This window comes from Primulina eburnea, chromosome 16, assembly GCF_022965805.1.
Source record: "Primulina eburnea isolate SZY01 chromosome 16, ASM2296580v1, whole genome shotgun sequence".
Classification (NCBI taxonomy): Eukaryota; Viridiplantae; Streptophyta; class Magnoliopsida; order Lamiales; family Gesneriaceae; genus Primulina; species Primulina eburnea.
In genome coordinates this window covers 6570926-6590100 of record NC_133116.1, presented here as the reverse complement: position 1 = coordinate 6590100, position 19175 = coordinate 6570926, and the positions used below count along the sequence as shown (strand labels likewise).

At 34.4% G+C, this 19175-nt stretch overlaps 2 protein-coding genes across 3 annotated transcripts; both read left to right on the top strand.

Annotated features, from left to right (window-relative positions):
- The first annotated feature begins 830 nt into the window (after positions 1-830).
- Positions 831-4417, top strand: LOC140817493 (transcription factor BHLH094-like). The gene is made up of 6 exons (XM_073177212.1): positions 831-1295; positions 2275-2478; positions 2894-2959; positions 3534-3602; positions 3730-3798; positions 4001-4417. Exons 1-6 carry the CDS (start codon positions 1059-1061, stop codon positions 4127-4129), a joined length of 774 nt encoding a protein of 257 aa, XP_073033313.1. The 5' UTR covers positions 831-1058; the 3' UTR covers positions 4130-4417.
- Positions 4418-5567: 1150 nt separating this feature from the next.
- Positions 5568-17376, top strand: LOC140815887 (phospholipid-transporting ATPase 3-like). 2 transcript variants are annotated; one of them, XM_073174906.1, is made up of 27 exons: positions 5568-6086; positions 6572-6637; positions 7396-7452; positions 8097-8178; positions 8289-8399; positions 9550-9627; positions 9745-9841; positions 10085-10191; positions 10482-10547; positions 10904-11025; positions 11135-11216; positions 11325-11402; positions 11487-11603; positions 11806-11952; positions 12030-12134; positions 12792-12934; positions 13044-13145; positions 13232-13295; positions 13379-13591; positions 14002-14167; positions 14249-14328; positions 14407-14646; positions 15585-15806; positions 15883-16050; positions 16191-16550; positions 16631-16737; positions 16829-17376. In XM_073174906.1, the coding sequence occupies exons 1-27, from the start codon at positions 5956-5958 to the stop codon at positions 17133-17135; spliced, it is 3618 nt and encodes a 1205-aa protein (XP_073031007.1). In that variant the 5' UTR covers positions 5568-5955; the 3' UTR covers positions 17136-17376. The 2 variants fall into 2 exon arrangements, with proteins under 2 accessions (XP_073031007.1, XP_073031006.1); XM_073174905.1 differs by having other exon boundaries at positions 7391-7452.
- The last annotated feature ends 1799 nt before the right edge of the window (positions 17377-19175 follow it).

Genomic DNA, 19175 nt, shown 5'->3' with positions numbered 1-19175 from the left:
CAAATCATTTCAGGTTGCCTTGAGATTGAAAGTTTTGATTTGATAAAATATTTGAGAGAGATTTGAAATGAATCCACATTGAAATGAATTTGAGATGTACCATAATGATTAAAAAATAACTATTTGATATTTGAGTGGGTCTCATGTGAGATAGTCTCACGGATCTTAATCTGTGAGACGGGTCAACCCTATCCATATTTACAATAAAAAATAATACTCTTAGCATAAAAAAGTAATACATTTTCATGGATAATCCAAATAAGAGATCCGTCTCACAAATATGACCCGTGAGACCGTCTCACACAAGTTTTTGCCTTGATATTTTAAACAAACTAATGTATATATTATTGGTAAAAAATTGTGTGAGACGGTCTTATGGGTCGTATTTATAAGACGAATCTCTTATTTGAGTCATCCATGAAAAAGTAATACTTTTAATGCTAAAAATATTGCTTTTTATTGTTAATATCGATAGGGTTGACTCATCTCACATTTAAATATTTGCGAGACCGTCTCATAAGATACCTACTCTATATTATTATGAATTTGAAACACATAACTTCAAAATCATTTTTTTTTAAAATCAATTCAATCATAAATCATAAGATAACCCATTTACTTTGAAATGATGAATTTCAAACTTTTTTGACTTTTGGATTTTCAAAATTTAAGAGAATTTTGAATATGTTCTACATCAAATTAAAATTAGGGAATTCAAATATATTCCGTCAAATCAATTTTTGTTTTTGTGAAAAAAGTCCTTAGTGTAGATGAGCCAGTTGTAGAATAGCACAACCTGGAAGCTTTAAGACACTGGACACTCCGAGAAAAGCTCACTCAAAAGTCACTTCTTTTCTACTCCCAAGATCTCTCTCCCTCGCTCGCTCGCTCTGCTTCTCAGAATCTATCGTACGCCGGTGGATACACTACACACCTGCTCTCTCCACGGAAAAGAAGATCCACCCTCATGTCCCCTACCTACACCCGACTATACATACACATCGTATATCTATCTACACTAACACGAGCATTCCATTCGTCGCGACTCGGGCCTGGGGATGGATCCGCAGGGTGCAATGGTGAATGACGGGGCAGGAGGTGGTTACAATTTATCGGAGATCTGGCCGGGTTTTCACGCCAATGCGACGTCGTATGCTCTGGCCATGGATCCGACGGAGATGGACCAGAGATTGAATCATGGCCCAACCAATCATACTAATTCAAAGAAACGCCGCGATAAAGATGAATGCGGCAAAGGAGGAGCTTCCACCAGTAACAGCGATGGAGACAATTTGGTACAATTTCAACTCAAAACTTCATTTTAATTGATACCAAGGGTTCAAGTTATCATTACGAGAGCAATTAATTCACTTGGCCGTTATATTATTTACACTTGTTCAATATCTTCCATTATGTGTTTGAGAAGCCATTTTTACGTAATCGGACGGTGATGGTTTTTACTTTAGAAAATGATACAACCACTCCGATCGATTTTACCGACTGTTGGAATAATATAATAAATAATATATTTAAATTATAAATATCTTAAATATGTACGTATAAATAATAAAAAAGATATATTTATCTAAATTTAAAATTTAAACAATATACATATATTTTGAAATTTTTTGCTAAAATAATCATGAATTGATTATTAAAATAATTGTAGAGCTTCTCCATTTAGTAAATTAGTAGTTTGGAAAATGTGCTTGAACAAAATATTTTGTTCGAATCAATTTTATAGATGATTTCGTCAATATATAATTAAAATTTTTTACTTTTACAAATTAAAATTTAATTTTTAATGTTGTGATGTATAGTGATTTCTTTTTTTTTTTGTAAAAAATTGTGTAAGTAGTTGCTGTTGGAGATTCAATAATATTAAATCTTATCATGTGATTAAATCCAAATATAATAACACGCCATGAAATATGAATAACATTAAATACGTACAAGAATTCATTGTTCGATCTAGCGTCCATAATAACCTTATATAACCTTAGTAGTTTCAACCCATCATAGAAGACCTAATTGGGCTGGGCTTCTACAAATAAGGTGGACCATACTAATTTATTTAATACTTTGAAAATCCATAATTAATTAGATCACTTTATTGGGTCTTTTATTAGATAGTTTGTTCATGTACAATTAATTAACTTATGCGAGCCCACAAAATAATTCCAACAGTTGCAACTTCCAGAGTAATGCAATATGCTTACTCCAATTGTTGAAATGAAAAATTAGCCCGTCATTTTAAATTGTGTGGTTGTGCAGAATGAAGGAGATGGTAAGAGGTTGAAGGCAGAGCGCGTTTCAAATGGAAATGGAGAAAATAAAGCTCAAAGGGAAGGTGTTGGGAATTCAGGCAAGGTAACGGATAAAAGTGCAGTGAAAGCAGCTGAACCACCAAAGCAAGATTATATTCACGTTCGAGCAAGAAGAGGTCAAGCCACTGACAGTCACAGTTTAGCTGAAAGGGTAATGGATGTATTGCCTTTCTATTTTAGTAGTAAAAAGATTTAACTACATTTTTTTAGTTCTATGCTGTTTATTATTAATTAATAGTCAAGTTGGGGTGGTGGATAAGAAGCTGGATGATGCCTATGGTGGCATACTTTAGGTAGCTTCATGCATCCTGGAGTAATCTGTACGTGTATTTTTTGCAACCTATGATATCTTGATGCATAATCGATGAAAAATCCAATCATGACTCATTGTCAAGTTGTCTATTATGCTGTGTGGATTGTTGAAACCTCACAAGAGCCTAAAAATAGTCTATTATGGCAGGAGCATCTCAAACGTAGGTTCCGCTCAACCATGTTTGATGAAGTTGATACATGGTAAATGTACATTTTATGAGTGATTGTTAACCTACTGGTTCCGCTTTGTACAGGCTAGAAGAGAAAAAATAAGCGAGAGAATGAAAATCCTTCAAGATTTAGTGCCTGGTTGTAATAAAGTGAGTTCCAACATCCTGGACTTATTTTCGCCATTTGATTGAATGTGTTGATCGTTTCATTGAAGTATCTTTTATTACTTTTTTCCTTGTTCGTTAGTTTTGAAATTTGTGTAGCACATGGACATATTAATCTGTTTGACATGGATGTCGGCTTCTTGGGAAATCTTATGCATGAGACCGTGCATCTATTTTTTTATCCATAATTCCGCTCCATGCTTATTTATAGTGATGGATATACCTACTATGGGTATCTGGCCATAAGATACCAAAAGTTGTCTTTTTCACGGGTTCAAGTTTGATGGGAAGGTTGAGTCTCACTCATTTGCCCATATAAGAGTGATAAACAACTGTCCGAAGTTCGGAGATTGTTCTAGATACATTGTAAATGCTCTGAATAAATGAGGTAGACATATAAATTTGCATTGTTTTCATATTATCTGATTATTTCCATCTTATGTTGGCGTTTCAAGGATAGTAGTCTTGCGTTTTTGAAATTTATTACCCATCTTCACTTCGATACTGGGGATACTAAATTCATATTTTCTGAAAGCATAAGAAGATTCATTTGGTTCAGGTAATTGGCAAAGCACTGGTGCTCGACGAGATAATTAATTATATCCAATCATTACAACGTCAGGTTGAGGTAAATAATTTGTTTTCCCTCTGGCTAACTCTTAGTCCCTTGTATGTGTAGCGTCGTGCTTTGATTTTTATTTCTTTTAAGAATATTCCCACTTGTAAAAAGAACTCACAGTTCACTTGTCTCCCAGTTTCTGTCGATGAAGCTTGAAGCAGTTAATTCGAGACCAGGCATTGATGGATCTTATCCATCAAAAGATGTAAGTTCTTGAAACATGGTTATCAACTGCCTGAATTTGCTCCGATTATAGGCTATTTCAAATTTCCTATCTGTCATTTAGCTTCAACCTTCGTTTTCTTTTGAAATTGCCTGTCTTCAGCATGACAGTTGCGGCAAAGTTATGTACGTCGAAATCATGGTTCATTTTTGACAAAATGCATTCTTTTTTCAAAATTCCGCAGTTCTCTCAGCAAACTTTTGAGACGCCGGGCATGGCATTCGGGTCTCAAGGTACAAGGGAATACGGAAGGGATTCATCACCAGAATGGCTACACATGCAGATTGGTGGCGGCTTCGAACGACCATCGTGATTAACACATAAAAACAAAGGGGAAAAAAAACCCGAAAGCCACCAAGAATGCAGCGAACAGTATTCAAGTTTCTTCAAGCTAAATATGTTGCCACATCTATCTTTTATGGTTACGTGTTAAAGCAGATTTCTCGAGTCTCCCGGCGGCCGAGATAGGATGATTCTGAGAGTACTTGTGAAAGGCTTATCCAGTTACAATCTTTTATTTGTTGTACTATGGTTGCAATTTGGTGTAGTAAGAAAATTGGAAGTTCATTGAAAAGCAATAATTCAAAGCTTTCTTCTTGCACGTTTCAGCCATACCAGGATCAGATAGAATTGTTATACTTTGCTGGATCATCACGAACGGTAAACGTCAACAAATTGAGTGTTCCAAATTAATTTCGCGGTGGCATCACTAATAAAGAAATTAAATGATTAAAAAATAATCATATATATATATGTGTGTGTGTGCACGCGACTTGAATAATATGCTAATGTATACAGAAAAATATTAGAGTACAAATTTTAAGGGATTGGGCTTGGATGAGATGATTTGATTTAGAACGAAAAAATTGATTTAAGAAGGGATGCGAAACATTATAATTATCATTACATCGACATGGATTACCAAATGATGAATTTGAAATATATCAAACATAAATTTATCCAAAAAACAAATGGATTGGAAATCAATATATTCAAAATCCATAACTTCAAATCATTTAATCTAATCTAGGCTAAACGTTTTAACTAACCAGTTATGTATAACAATTATATATGTTTTGTCAAACAAAAACGGGTGGTGTATATATATGATCCTAAGATTCAGATTCCCATCTTCTAACAATTTTATATTTTCATGAAATATATCAAACATAAATTCGTCCAAAAAAATGAAAGAATGCAATTTATGTCACTTCGAGTATAAGACATATTTGACAACATTGTTTTGGGATCACGACAGAGAGAATATCATCACGATTTGTTCAAATTGAGACAACTAACAATAAAAAAAGTTATTATTATTGTTATTATTAAGGGGAAGTTATTTAAAAATCCCCAATCATAATATTTCTTTGCATTCACTCCCTACCCACAAAATTGTGGTACTATTTCATACAAAATGTGATACACTTCATGTGGAAATGTGGTACACTTCATGTGGAAATGTGGTACTAAAAAAGTACCTAGGGACTGAAAACAAAGAAAAAAGGCGGCTGGGGACTGAAGCCAAATTTCTCGTATTATTAATTGATACATCTAACATAAAAGAGTTTGTAGGATCAGAGTACAAGAATTTCACGTCAACAATGAAAATTATATTTTTGATATAGATAATATTTTTCATGTGTCGATCAGGTCAAATCAGATATCCGTTTTGTAAAATTAAATCACGAGACAATGTATGAGAGTTAATAACGACATCGTTTCCTTGCCGGAGGTCCAACACTGAATCATTTGCCAGTCATATTAGCCCACCCTTGCTTCTTCCGCGTTCAGACCACTCATAGCTAACCTGGGACAGATTGGGAAAACTAATTCATCTGATTACGCCGTTTTTCAGCACGCGCCAAAATACGCGTGGTTGTCTCAATTTTTTTTACGCGGATTAAATTAAATTTTCTTGTAAAATCAAACCCCACCATCATCATTTGCATTGCACAATTCAACTGCTACAATTTTCTTTCTTTTCTCCCTGAATTTCAGATAATTATGTTTAACTGAATCCCTCCCCTATTTTTGTAAGTATTTAGGGGTTTATGCACTCAGTCCGGTTCGATCAGACGAACTGTAGGGATAAAATGGCTGGATGGAGGGGATCTAAATTGGACGGCGGCCGGGGGGATGGGTCTCCGACGGAGAACGGTGTCTCGTCGTCTCGTACGGTTCGACTTGGCAAGGTTCAGCCGCAGGCGCCAGGCCATAGAATGGTTTTCTGCAACGATCGTGATGCAAATATCCTCGCTCATTTCAAGGTTGTAGTTGCAGGATTGTTAAGTTTTTTTTATTTCATTACGTGTTCTTGATTTATTTGTATTTATATATGTGAACTTTCTGGAGTCTAACAATGCATAGGCGAGTTCGTTTTATGGGTGCCAATCGCATCACATACACTCGGAAACTTGATTGATGAACTATTGTTTTTAGCTTAAGCTGGAGTTTGATTCATTATATTCAAATTTGTATGTGTACTAATAAGCATACGACATTCCATAGGGCCATATGAGCTATGCATCAGAGTTTGTTTGTAAATCTATGTGATATAATTTTCATCGTTCTATTTGATTTTGAAATGTCATGTTTTAGCACATGTTGCTTTGATGAGGAGCACATTTTACCTTGCATCTTGGGAGTTGGGACTCTAGGGAACCTGTGCGCCTGTTAGTCCTGATATTGTCTTCCAATCTGGTGTGAATAATTTCTTTAATTAGATCTGATTGGTTCCATAATTGATTTTCAGGGAAATTCTGTGTCAACTACGAAGTATGATGTCTTTACGTTTTTACCAAAGGGACTTTTTGAGCAGGTAATATAATGTTGCACTATTTTTCAAAAGAGTATTGTGTTATTGAAAGCTGGCGTTTGTCATGAATGCCAAGTTAGCATTTATCTGCTTTACAATGACTTGCAACCTTGAAATGACTTTACCTCAAGACTTAATTTATCAATTTATAATTTACCTGTATATTGGTTTCAGAATAATTTAAAATCAATCTACAAACTTGGCATTAGGACCATGCTGACTGCTGTTAGGCTCACAGTTTTCTCTTGAACAGTATTTTTCAATCCGACTTGGTTTTTTGACACAATTCTGGAGATGAAGTCCTGTGATGGAATGAAGATATTGGATTAACTTGTCTAATTTTTAGCTGCCATCTAGGGAAACAATTAAAAGGAGTTATACTAGTTAAATTTGAGAAACGTGTAGAAGGTATAGTTTTGATTTCTGAGTGACTTATCAGTTAATTGCATTTGTTGTAGAGAAGAGTGCATGCAGAACATTTTGAAAACTTCTAATTTCTACTTATAGATAACAATGTGATGTCTATGAATAGATACATTATTACCATTCCATGTAATGAAATCGAATTCTAAAAAACTCGGCATCTGCTATATAAGAATTTATGTTGACAGAGTTGTCGGCTGTTTAGGATCAAGGTTTTTTATCCTCCAGCTAGTTAATTGCTTATTGCTGTAGCAAAAAAGAAATACGAGGCTTCATTTTCCTGGTGATTTAGTTTGTAATACCTGTTTCCTGTTGTTTAATTTATGCTGACAGTTCAGACGGGTGGCTAATCTCTACTTTCTCATGATTTCAATATTGTCATGCACTCCAATCAGGTATGTTGCTGTAATATAGTTTAGATCACCAAGGGTTACATAAAATATGATATAAAATAATTTGAGTATTATTGGCAGCACAATTGCGGAATGCTTAGATTGATATATGTACTGATTTTTCGCTATATAGAATGCAACAATTCGTTGAGAGAATGGCGAGGCAAATGTAGCACTAGTTTTGCATTTGTGTATAGATAACTAGTTAATCTGAGATGTGATGCAGCGAAAAAATGTGTATTATCTTCAAGTTTGTTGGATGTTCTGTTGCATGGATGTGGACGGTGATTGCCAATATAATGACAGTGTAATATGTGTCAATATTGCATTTTGCCCTGTGTATCTGAAATGGTTCTATTAATTTGTTGTTTCAGCTGAAGAGGAGAGAGCTTGTATATGCACATGTTAAGTTTAAAAAACTATGCTGTGCTTTCTGGTTATTGTCAAAAATACCATTACTTGTATTGACTTCTTTGAGCAAATCTAGGTTCTCGGTTGTTTTCCTATTTATGTGCATTAGTTTTCTTGTTGATTAACCTGTGTGGAATGTTGCTGCAGCAGATAATTTGAAATGTTAAGTCTATCTTAACAATGAAATCCATGGTTGTTAGATGCAACATTTTTAAGGAACCTTTGTTTTTATGCAGTCCTGTGAGTCCTATAACAAATGTGCTTCCACTCACCCTGGTGCTTCTTGTATCTCTCATCAAAGAAGCATGGGAGGACTGGGTGAGAATTATGTCATTTTATTTCTTTGGTGTTTTACAATCTATGCATCTTGTTCTGATGGTCCTCCATATCTTTTCCCTTTTTTTATTTTTTCCCTTTATGCATGGAAGAAACGTTTCCAAAATGATATGGCAATCAATAATTCCAGCATAGAAGTGTTGCAAGATCAGAAATGGATATCCATCCCTTGGAAGAAGCTGCAGGTTGGAGACATAGTCAAGGTAAGGTTCAGTTGTTAATCTCCCTTCCATATACCCTATTTAACTGTTTGTGCTAAACCATTAAGGTTCTGATGTTTTAAGTAGCTTCATATGTTCATTTCTCTGCTCTTGGTAGTGAGTTGGTATAAATTCCCGGCTTACTCATGTTTGATAGTAGAACTACAGAAGTTATTGCTCTATTTCTCTGCAGGTAACGAGGAGATTATGATACACTGGGGCCTTTAGTTAGCAGCAATATTTAGAGAAATGTAAGGGGGTTTCTGGTGTGGAACTGTTTGTGCATTTGACTACACACCAGGTCAAATAATTGGTTAATTACTATGGTACCACTATTATAGCCCTAAAGACTTTTAGGGATCTTGAAAACTAGTCAACACAATGTTTGTGCGTATGAGTCTGCTTAACTTTCATAGGAGGTTTGATCATGAGAGCTTTAGTCATAGGTACGGGAAAACATTTATATTTATACTTGGGGTTTCATTTTGGCATTTTGGAAGACGGTCTATGGAAATGTGAATTTGGAAATTATGTTGTTGAATTTGGTGGAACATTTCGTTTTCTTTTCTTTTTCTAAAGAAAAATATTTTTAATGTAGATGGTATGTCAACAAATTAGTTGGGTTAGTTACTATTTTTATATGTTTAATTTTTTTTAGTGGTGTATGGAGTTTCTAAACTAGGAATATGATGTAATTCAATACTTATGAATTTTTTATGAGTGATGAAAAAGTTAAATTAAAAGTAAAAACCATGTTGGTAGTTGTGAAAATGAGATGAAGTTACAATTTTGGAATAAAAAATGAAAAATAGTAATCTTTGTTTCATTTTCAGAGCTAAAGTATCTCTGAAAATGAATCTAAGCATATCCTTCGTTAGTTTTTCAACCTGCAGTGAATAGATGACACATCTCAATCTGATTGATGATAATTTTTTTTTAATTGGCTTCCAATCACAATTATGTCTCTTGACTGTTGCTTCTTATTCTGGTTGGATGATGTATGTTCATGACCTTTAAAATTTTTAGGAAAGAAATAACCCTAGTGATAATCCGTTTTAAATTCATCTATTCTGAATCGGTCTATCAAATTCACTCAGATTAACTATTTTTCATTGATTTTTGCCTGAAAGTTAGACTGTTTTTGTGGTTCAAGGTGAAACAAGATGGATATTTCCCAGCTGATCTATTGTTCCTTGCTAGCACAAACCCTGATGGTGTCTGCTACATTGAGGTTTGCTCTCTTTGTGTTCGTGGTGGTGTACTGTTTCTTCTCTTTTGAGAATAGAATAAAATTATGTATCATTAGTCTTTCCACATCATTTATCAACTATCTTCGGTTGTTTTGCAGACTGCAAATCTCGATGGGGAAACTAACTTGAAGATAAGGAAAGCGTCAGAAAAGACTTGGGACTATGTGACACCGGAGAAAGTGGCTGAATTTAAAGGTTTTACTTTCAGTATAAGGATACAACACATGATAACATGCATAAATGTCATGTCATCTGCCATATTGTTGACCGAAAAATTTCTGAATGACTATTTTTGCGTTCATATACAACCTCATTGATTTGTGATGCTTTGTAAATAGTCTTCATTATGGGATTGATGTGCATCAAAATGATTGTAACCGACTGGCTAAAAATTTTGTTGCATGTTTATATTTGATGAAATGTGCCTGTTAAATGCAGGTGAGGTACAATGTGAGCAACCAAACAATTCGTTGTACACCTTTACTGGCAACTTGATCCTTGACAAACAAACCTTGCCGCTCAGTCCAAATCAACTTCTGTTACGGGTATGGAATTGCCATCTTTTGCATCATCTGTTTTCAATTGATTCAACGCTATCTTTATTTTATTATGTGTCTACAAATCTGATAAAGTTGCTAGCTGCATTCTCTTATTGCATAAATTTTCTACGACAGTCCAATGATTGATGACAAAAGATTTGTCTTAATACAGATTGAAGTTGGAACAATTCCTTGAAAATACCAATTATAATTTTCATTTTCTATGCGGTTAATTGCTGGCTACTTTCTATGTAGTTGCATTATATTTTAATTTAATCTATCTTTCCTTGTTTCAGGGCTGTAACTTGAGGAACACTGAGTACATTGTTGGCACAGTTATTTTTACAGGGCATGAGACAAAGGTACTTTTCCTGTTTTATTCAAGTTTTGTCCATTATTTTGTTTTTAATTTACATTTCATACTTTATTCAAGTTTTGTCCATTGTTTGGTTTTTCCTTTTCTAGTTGAGCAGTCTGACAGTTACCAGTGAAGGATGTATATATTAGCCATTTGTTACTCTCATCATTGGAGGGTTTCGTTTAGTTGCTGATATTTGATAATTTTTCATTCCAATTAATGAAATAATCAAGTGTCATATGTCATGTCTCAATATTTATGTATTTATATATATATCTAATTATGATCTTTGAGTTCCATTTTCCTATTCTACCAGTTACTTGTTTCTGCATTTCAGTGGTGTCTTTGGTGCAAATGCAGGTTATGATGAACTCCATGAAAATTCCTTCCAAACGAAGCACACTAGAGAAGAAACTTGACAAGCTTATACTTACTCTGTTTAGTGTTCTCTTCTGCATGTGTCTTTTGGGTGCTATAGGCAGGTTTGACCTGTTGTCTATCATGTTTCACTCTTAAAATTTCTGCAACGCAGTCTGTATTCATTTCTTTGAAGTTCAATGCTATACTTAACTATTTTCGTCATTTGTGTAGTGGTGTGTTCATAGATCAGAAGTACTACTATTTGCGGTTTGACAGCTCAGAAAAACAGTTTGATCCTGGCAATAAATTTGTGGTAAAGAGTGGGATCACCTTTCTTTCATGGTCGTGTTTATGGTATTAGTTTATACTTTCAGTTCCAACTTCTTTCTCTAACTCACATTTGCTTTTTAATGTTCTATAGGTTGCTGTCTTGACTTTTTTTACCCTCATAACTCTCTATTCACCAATCATTCCCATCTCTCTATATGTTTCTGTTGAGGTAAATTTAACTGTGATCTATTCTCTTCTGCTTTCACTGAGTTTATGTTGTCGTGATTCACCGACAAGCTTTTGTTTATTTCAGATGATTAAATTTATTCAGTCCACTCAATTTATTAACAATGACTTACACATGTACCACGCTGAAAGCAATACCCCTGCTTTGGCACGGACATCCAATTTGAATGAAGAACTTGGGCAGGTAAAGTTTTGCATTGTTTTCCTTTCTTTTTAAGATTTTGGTTAGTGGCATAATAATTTTCATTTTGACCGCATGCGGTAATTTCTGAATGTCATCTAGTTCATGGATACGTGTTCTAGTGAATATGTGATCACTTGGATTTTGTTGCTTGCCGATGTCTTATTTATGACATGTTGATTCTCTTTGCAAATCTTTGTGACAGGTGGAGTATATATTTTCTGACAAAACCGGAACCCTAACAAGAAACTTAATGGAGTTTTTTAAATGTTCAATTGCTGGAGAGGTATATGGTTCTGGTGTCAGCGAAATTGAGTTGGGAACAGCTCAAAGGACTGGAGTAAAAGTTGAGGTAAATCTTTCTGCAATAAAATAAAAAAGATTCCTTTAAATCTTAACATGTGTTTTACTGAGGCCTTTGATTTTCAGGTTGAGAGACCTTCAAATTCAGCACGTGAAAAGGGATTCAACTTTGATGATACCCGACTTATGCGTGGTGCTTGGAAGAATGAACCTAATCCAGAGTCTTGCAAAGTAGGTTATTTAAATATGATAACAATTTTACAGAACTGTACCAAATGTAAACCGGTATTATATTCTCTTTCTTATGTGATATATGTCCATGATGCTGCTTGACTGTCTTGTCTAACCATGTCTAGTAGACGAGACTAATATACACCAATTCTATCAGATGTTTTCATTTCCCTGTGGTCACTTGATCTTGTTGTGAAGCTTTGAAAATTTCTTTGTACTTGTAGATTCTGTCATTGACTTCATATGTCTATTTAGTCAAGCAGCCATGGCAATGGAAAATTTTTTGGGTTATTTTTAAATAATTTTTTCGTTAGCAATAAGATGACAATGTTGAGCATTCGTTATTGTATGGCTACCTTTTTTAGTTGTACATTTAACACAGATTTACTATTGAGACAACATTATAGGATTGAAAAATTGGGCCCGTCTCTTTCCTTAGTGCTGCATGCCTAACCTTATTTCATGGTATGAAAAGCAGTTAATTTGTTAATTTCTTTTCTTTCACTTCTCTTTTTGCTTTAGCAGATGTGCCTTTTGTCACTTTTGTTTGAGACTCCTATGATAGCTCCATACATAGAATTGATCACTAATTTCTCATGCTTCTTTTCCTGGTTGGTGATAATTTCATCCTTGATAAAATGTTTTCCTCTTGTGTAGGAATTTTTCAGGTGCCTTGCAATATGTCATACTGTACTTCCTGAAGGTGATGAATCTCCTGAAAAGATTCGATATCAGGCCGCATCTCCTGATGAGGCTGCTTTGGTTACGGCAGCGAAGAACTTTGGCTTCTTTTTCTTCAAGTATGTGGTTTTAAAAAAGTTTTAAGTAGTATGCGTAGACTATTGCTTGTGGTGATTTTTTTTTTTTGGTAAAAGCATGTGGTGAAACTTTTTAATGTCTCAACTTCAGGCGTTCTCCAACAACAATTTATGTTCGTGAGTCACATATTGATAAGATGGGAAAGGTTCAGGATGTTCCATATGAAATTTTAAATGTCCTTGAGTTCAACAGGTAATACATTCTTATTCGCATGCTTATTTTGAACCTGATCAATGAAACGTCCGAGTTAAGACTCAGTAATCTTTTTGGTGTTCTAGTACAAGGAAGCGCCAGTCTGTCATATGCCGCTTTTCAGATGGTAGACTTGTACTCTACTGCAAGGTTACAGAATAAAGTTGTACAAGTACATTAGTTAAAATTTATTACTAGACTTAAAATTTTAGCTTTTTTTATGTTTATTACAGGGTGCAGATACTGTAATATATGAAAGATTGGCCATTGGTGACAATGATTTGAAGAGAACAACCAGAGAGCACTTGGAGCAATTTGGAGCTGCTGGATTGCGTACACTCTGCCTGGCCTATAGAGATTTGAATTCTGGCATGTATGAAAGTTGGAATGAGAAATACATTCAGGCAAAATCAGCTCTCCGAGATAGAGAGAAGAAATTGGATGAGGTGTGCATTTGTATGCTTTTTTTTTGTAATACTTTCATGCATATTTTCTTGAGTGTGCTCATATAATCTTTCTATGCGATCTGTTTATAGGGCAACCCCGCAGGCATGGCATCTGAACTTAAGTTAAACGACTACTCTCATGTTCATAGTAATATGAAATGTATTTGCTCGAAGTTTATTTGGAATTTTCAGAGTTTTTTGTTTCACTTTATCTTCTGTTATCCGGTCTATGTTGAACATGCACTGCTCTGATTTTAATCTCTATGTATAGGGTTCTAATTTGGTTTTTAGGTTGTGGAAAGCCTAGTATTGTTCTTTTATCCATGTCATAACTCTTGTTTGTGCGCTTTGCCGATATTAATTACAAAATCTTAGACTTCTGCTATAATGAACATGCAAAACTGTTTCAGGTTGCTGAACAAATAGAGAAGGAGCTTGTTTTGATTGGATGTACGGCAATTGAAGACAAGCTTCAAGAGGGAGTACCAGCTTGCATAGAGACGCTCTCACGAGCTGGAATTAAAATATGGGTGCTAACAGGAGACAAGTTGGAAACAGCAATAAATATTGCTTACGGTAAGAAAGTTAATGATTTAATTTTGTTTTAACAATTGATAACTGCTGTAATTTATTTTGTTTCTGCTTCATTTATCGCAGCATGCAAGTTAATGAATAATAGCATGAAGCAATTTATAATCAGTTCAGAAACTGATGCTATCAGAGAGATTGAGGACATGGTAAGTAACACGCTGACATCACTTTCCCATGCGAAACCAGAACTCATTTTAACTTCTAATTCCTGAATATTTTATCAGGGTGATCAAGTTGAACTTGCTCGTGTAATTAAAGAGACAGTGAAAAATGACCTGAGAACATATCATGAAGAAGCTCAACAGTATCTTCATTCTGCACCTGGATCAAAATTGGCACTTGTGATTGATGGAAAGTGTTTGATGTATGCACTGGACCCTAGTTTACGAGTAATGCTCCTTAATTTGAGCTTAAATTGCAGCGCTGTAGTTTGCTGCCGAGTTTCTCCACTCCAGAAGGCACAGGTAAAGTTTCTAAATATCATTATGATCTACTTTTATTTCTACTTGTATAAAGTTAGATAAATGATAGTTTTACATCTATATATGCTGACTGAGAGTATACTATCTCTACAACCCTTTGATAAGAAAATCTTGTCATTAGTTCTGAAATTTGTTTGCTATCATCCGCAGTCATCATGATACCTGAATAGATTATATTTACTGTTCCAAACAGGCATCCAAATCTGTTCCGAGAGTAAATAATATCAATATTCCCGTCATTTTAGTGCCCAGAAATTGTCTCAAAAGTTTAGACAAGTTGCTCATTCCTTGTATATCTGAGATAGAAAAGATTCTGGTTAAGTGCATTTTACAGTTGCTTTAAGCATCTACCATCCTGCGTCATCCTTTATAAATTAGTGGCATCCTCAGCTAAACTGGTCGCTTTGCAGTTCGGTGTTTGCCTTCTCTTGCAAAATAACCTTATTCCTGGAAGTTACCCAAGGCATGGGAGCATAGCAACTAGATTTCTTTTTCTTTATCTGTTTTGGACTATCGAGCATCTTTACAGCAGAACATGAAAGTTCAATCCGGCATAGTCCGTCAAAGTTTATGTTGTTTTCTGATTGAATCATGTGTTGTCTGTTATGTCTTTAGATAGATAGCCTATAATGAAAATGGGCAGAACAAGAGAACTTTTTCTCTTTATAAATGCATATGCAGTTGCACATGGAAAACTGTCATCAAATGGATCATAAGCCCATAAAGAAATTGATGAATATATAGTCAAGGAATTGTTGATTCATAGCTTTACTGAACTAACAAATGAATGCTACTGCAAATAATCTTTAGGTCAAATTCACCATCAAAACATCATCACTGCTTTTTTATCACATAAGCTACTTGATTTTGTGAAGTGCTTCATAATTTGTAGGGCTGACTTATCAATTTTCTGCTTTTAGGTGACAAGTTTAGTTAAGAAGGGTGCAAAGAAGATTACCCTTAGTATTGGTGATGGTGCTAACGATGTTAGCATGATTCAAGCAGCTCATGTTGGTGTTGGAATAAGTGGGCAAGAGGGGATGCAAGCCGTGATGGCAAGTGATTTTGCCATTGCACAGTTTCGCTTCCTCACCGAATTACTCCTTGTGCATGGGCGGTGGTCATATCTCAGAATATGCAAGGTTCGACGCTCTACAGTTTTATGCCAGTTGCGGTGTTCTAAAGTCCTATTTTTGACAGCTTCTAAATTTTTTGCAGGTTGTGACTTACTTCTTCTACAAGAACCTGATGTTTACTTTCACTCAATTTTGGTTCACTTTCCGGACTGGATTTTCTGGCCAGAGGTTTTATGATGATTGGTTTCAATCTTTGTACAACGTAATATTCACTGCCCTACCTGTGATCATTCTTGGGCTTTTCGATAAGGTACTGAAATGCACAGATTTATTATTGCGTCTCTGTTTGATTATCACATAAGCTTAAATTTTTGTGTTGAGAACTGGCTGAGCTTCTGTTGCATAATATATTTTGCTAGTTTCACATTTTTTGTTAATCGTTTCTTCCAGGATGTTAATTGTTCTCTATCCAAGAAATATCCTGAGTTATACAAGGAAGGAATAAGGAATACTTTCTTCAAATGGAGGGTTGTGGCAACATGGGCCTTTTTCGCAATCTATCAATCATTAGTTTTCTATTACTTTGTCGTTGCTTCAAGTAATCGTGCTATGAATTCAGCTGGCAAGATGTTTGGCTTGTGGGACGTCAGCACAATGGCATTTACTTGTGTTGTCGTGACTGTCAACTTGCGCCTCCTAATGATGTGTAACACAATTACTAAATGGCACCACATCAGTGTTGGAGGAAGCATATTAGCGTGGTTCATTTTTGTCTTCATTTACTCGGGCGTTGTCTTACCTAAAGCACAAGTAAGATCTCTCACTATTATTTCAGCCACTTGTTACGTACTTGGTGGCAACTCCTTTTCAAATTTTGTTATTTACTGCAGGAGAATATCTATTTCGTGATTTATGTCCTAATGAGTACCATTTATTTCTACCTCACTCTGATTCTCGTCCCTATGTCCGCGCTATTTTGCGACTTCGTATACATGGGGTACGTTTTACTAGTAACTTGCAGCTTTGGAGCATTATCTGTTTTCATGCATTATTTACTCTCAAGTCTTCTGTGATTAAACTTGCTTCAGGGCTCAAAGATGGTTCTTTCCCTACGATTATCAAATCGTCCAAGAAATTCACAGGAATGAAACTGATGGTAGCAGGATAGGATTACTCGAAATAGGAAACGACAATCTTACTCAAGATGAGGCACGTAGCTATGCTCTGATGCAGCTCCCGAGTCAGAAGTCGAAGCACACTGGCTTTGCTTTCGATTCACCAGGTTATGAGTCTTTTTTCGCATCACAGGCAGGAGTTTTTGTGCCACAGAAGGCATGGGATGTGGCTCGGAGAGCCAGCATGAAGTCGCGACCTAAGGTAACGCGAAACAATTGAGAGCATACATGTTTGTACAAAGTTTAGTATGTTTTTTGCATCCCTGTGTTGTTAATATAGCCTCGGCAGAATCGACTGTGATTATATCTTATAATTGCAGTAATGATTCATTTTGTAGGAAAAAAATTCAATTTCATGTAGACCCTCTAGATATAATATTGATTAGTTTTAGGATGTTGGAATCTCTTTTATTTGTTTAGATAGATTATATGAGGGCGTATCAAGTATCCCTTGAGTGACATTGTTCATTCTTTTATTTGTGTAGCAGCCTTGTTGGCCCTACAATGTAGTAGGGGTGATAACTGCGGATTGATTCTTTTTTTAATAAATATTTGAATCAAATAAATTATATCGATTGGCAAAAACTTGTGTGAGACGGTCTCACGGGTCGTATTTTGTGAGACGGATATTTATTTGGGTCATCCATTAAAAGGTATTACTTTTTATGCTAAGAGTATAACTTTTTATTGTGAATATGGGTAGAGTTGACCCGTCTCACAGATTAAGATCCGTGAGACGGTCTCACATGAGACTCACTCATATCGATTTTGCAAACAAAATCAATCCATTAATAACTAAAAACCAAACCTGAATATCGGCTTGGTTTGGTATGGTTTGTTGATCGATTTTCAACTTTGATTTTTTTTTTTCAAATAAAATATTTTGATGCTAAACTAGTTATTATAGAAAGGCAAATATCGATATTCATGTTGATATTAAATCATTTAATACCCAAACTTTTCTGGTTCACCCCAACATTCCCCACTTGTTATAATTGAAATTGAGAAGGATTTTTTGAGAAAAAAAAAATACTGATGGATGTAAATATATGATACTGATATTACAAAATTTGCATACAAGATATAAATTCTGAAATACAAAATTTATAAGTTTGATGATTGATGGGTTAAAAGATTAAAATTAAAATTAAAACTTGTATATTGCAACCTAAGCATTGAGTGTATATATATTTTCACACATAAAAATGGTCAGCTGAATAAAACAATTGTAAGTCTAAAATTTATACAAGAAACATTCATTATTAATGTAACATTCAACCAATGATTTAATATAAACTAAATATAATATATTTTTTCAAAAAATAATATTTTTATATAATTAGTTTGGTTTAGATGAATTTTAAACTAATTTTAAACCAAACTAATTTTTTTTTGGTTTGGTTAGTTTTAAAACAAATCCAAACATTTATCAACTAAAAACCAATAAAACTAACGGTTTGATTTGGTTTTTTGGTTTGGTTAAGGTCCATTTGGCTGGTACTTGCTCTACACTATAGCATGTCAACGTAACAAACACAACCTTAATTATCAACACCTGGTGATATTATTATTGTGACAGTCTATCTCGTTCAAAAATGTACTTGGTGGTGATCATTAATCAGATATATTATTATTTTTTTTTAAAAAAAAAAGCAAAAGTAAAATAATTTTATTTTAATAAAAAGAAACAAACATGTAAATAATGTAATTGCCAATATCACTTGATACTGGTAATATCCAAAAGTCACTGCGTAGAATGAAATAATTCAACACCAATTATATAAAATCTAACTTATAGTATTATCACCATATTTGTGAACCAGGTCTGGATTTTATGAAGAATGCTTGAGAAAATATGGCGATGCTAATGTATAACACCGATTTTTATTTTATTAGCATCCCTTGACAGCACTTGCCTGAGGGTCACATATGGCATGTTTTATTGTGTATGGTATGGTATACCGATGTCGTATCAAAAAAATATCATTTAAAAAATTTATGGTGTATTGAAATTTTCGGTACAATATGATATCGATATCGAATTTTTTGGTATGATAACAATATAAAATTTAAATTTTTTTTGGTATATACTAAAATACCGAAATAATATCTATAAATTAAAAAATATATAATATTTTTAAATCATAAAGTTAATATAAAAAAAATAATGTATTTTTCCGGTATGAAACAACATATACCGATATCATACCGAAATCTCGGTATATCACAACATTTCAACATAATCGATATGCTAATTATA

Bases quoted from the DNA above. Each gene is read 5' to 3' on its own strand.
- LOC140817493 (XM_073177212.1), top strand. From the start codon at position 1,059: ATGGATCCGCAGGGTGCAATGGTGAATGACGGGGCAGGAGGTGGTTAC. The intron at 2,479-2,893 runs GTAATGGATGTA...CGCTTTGTACAG, and splicing joins GTCACAGTTTAGCTGAAAGG to GCTAGAAGAGAAAAAATAAG. The intron at 2,960-3,533 runs GTGAGTTCCAAC...CATTTGGTTCAG, and splicing joins TAGTGCCTGGTTGTAATAAA to GTAATTGGCAAAGCACTGGT.
- LOC140815887 (XM_073174905.1), top strand. From the start codon at position 5,871: ATGCACTCAGTCCGGTTCGATCAGACGAACTGTAGGGATAAAATGGCT. The intron at 11,217-11,324 runs GTAAAGAGTGGG...AATGTTCTATAG, and splicing joins ATCCTGGCAATAAATTTGTG to GTTGCTGTCTTGACTTTTTT. The intron at 16,738-16,828 runs GTACGTTTTACT...AACTTGCTTCAG, and splicing joins TGCGACTTCGTATACATGGG to GGCTCAAAGATGGTTCTTTC.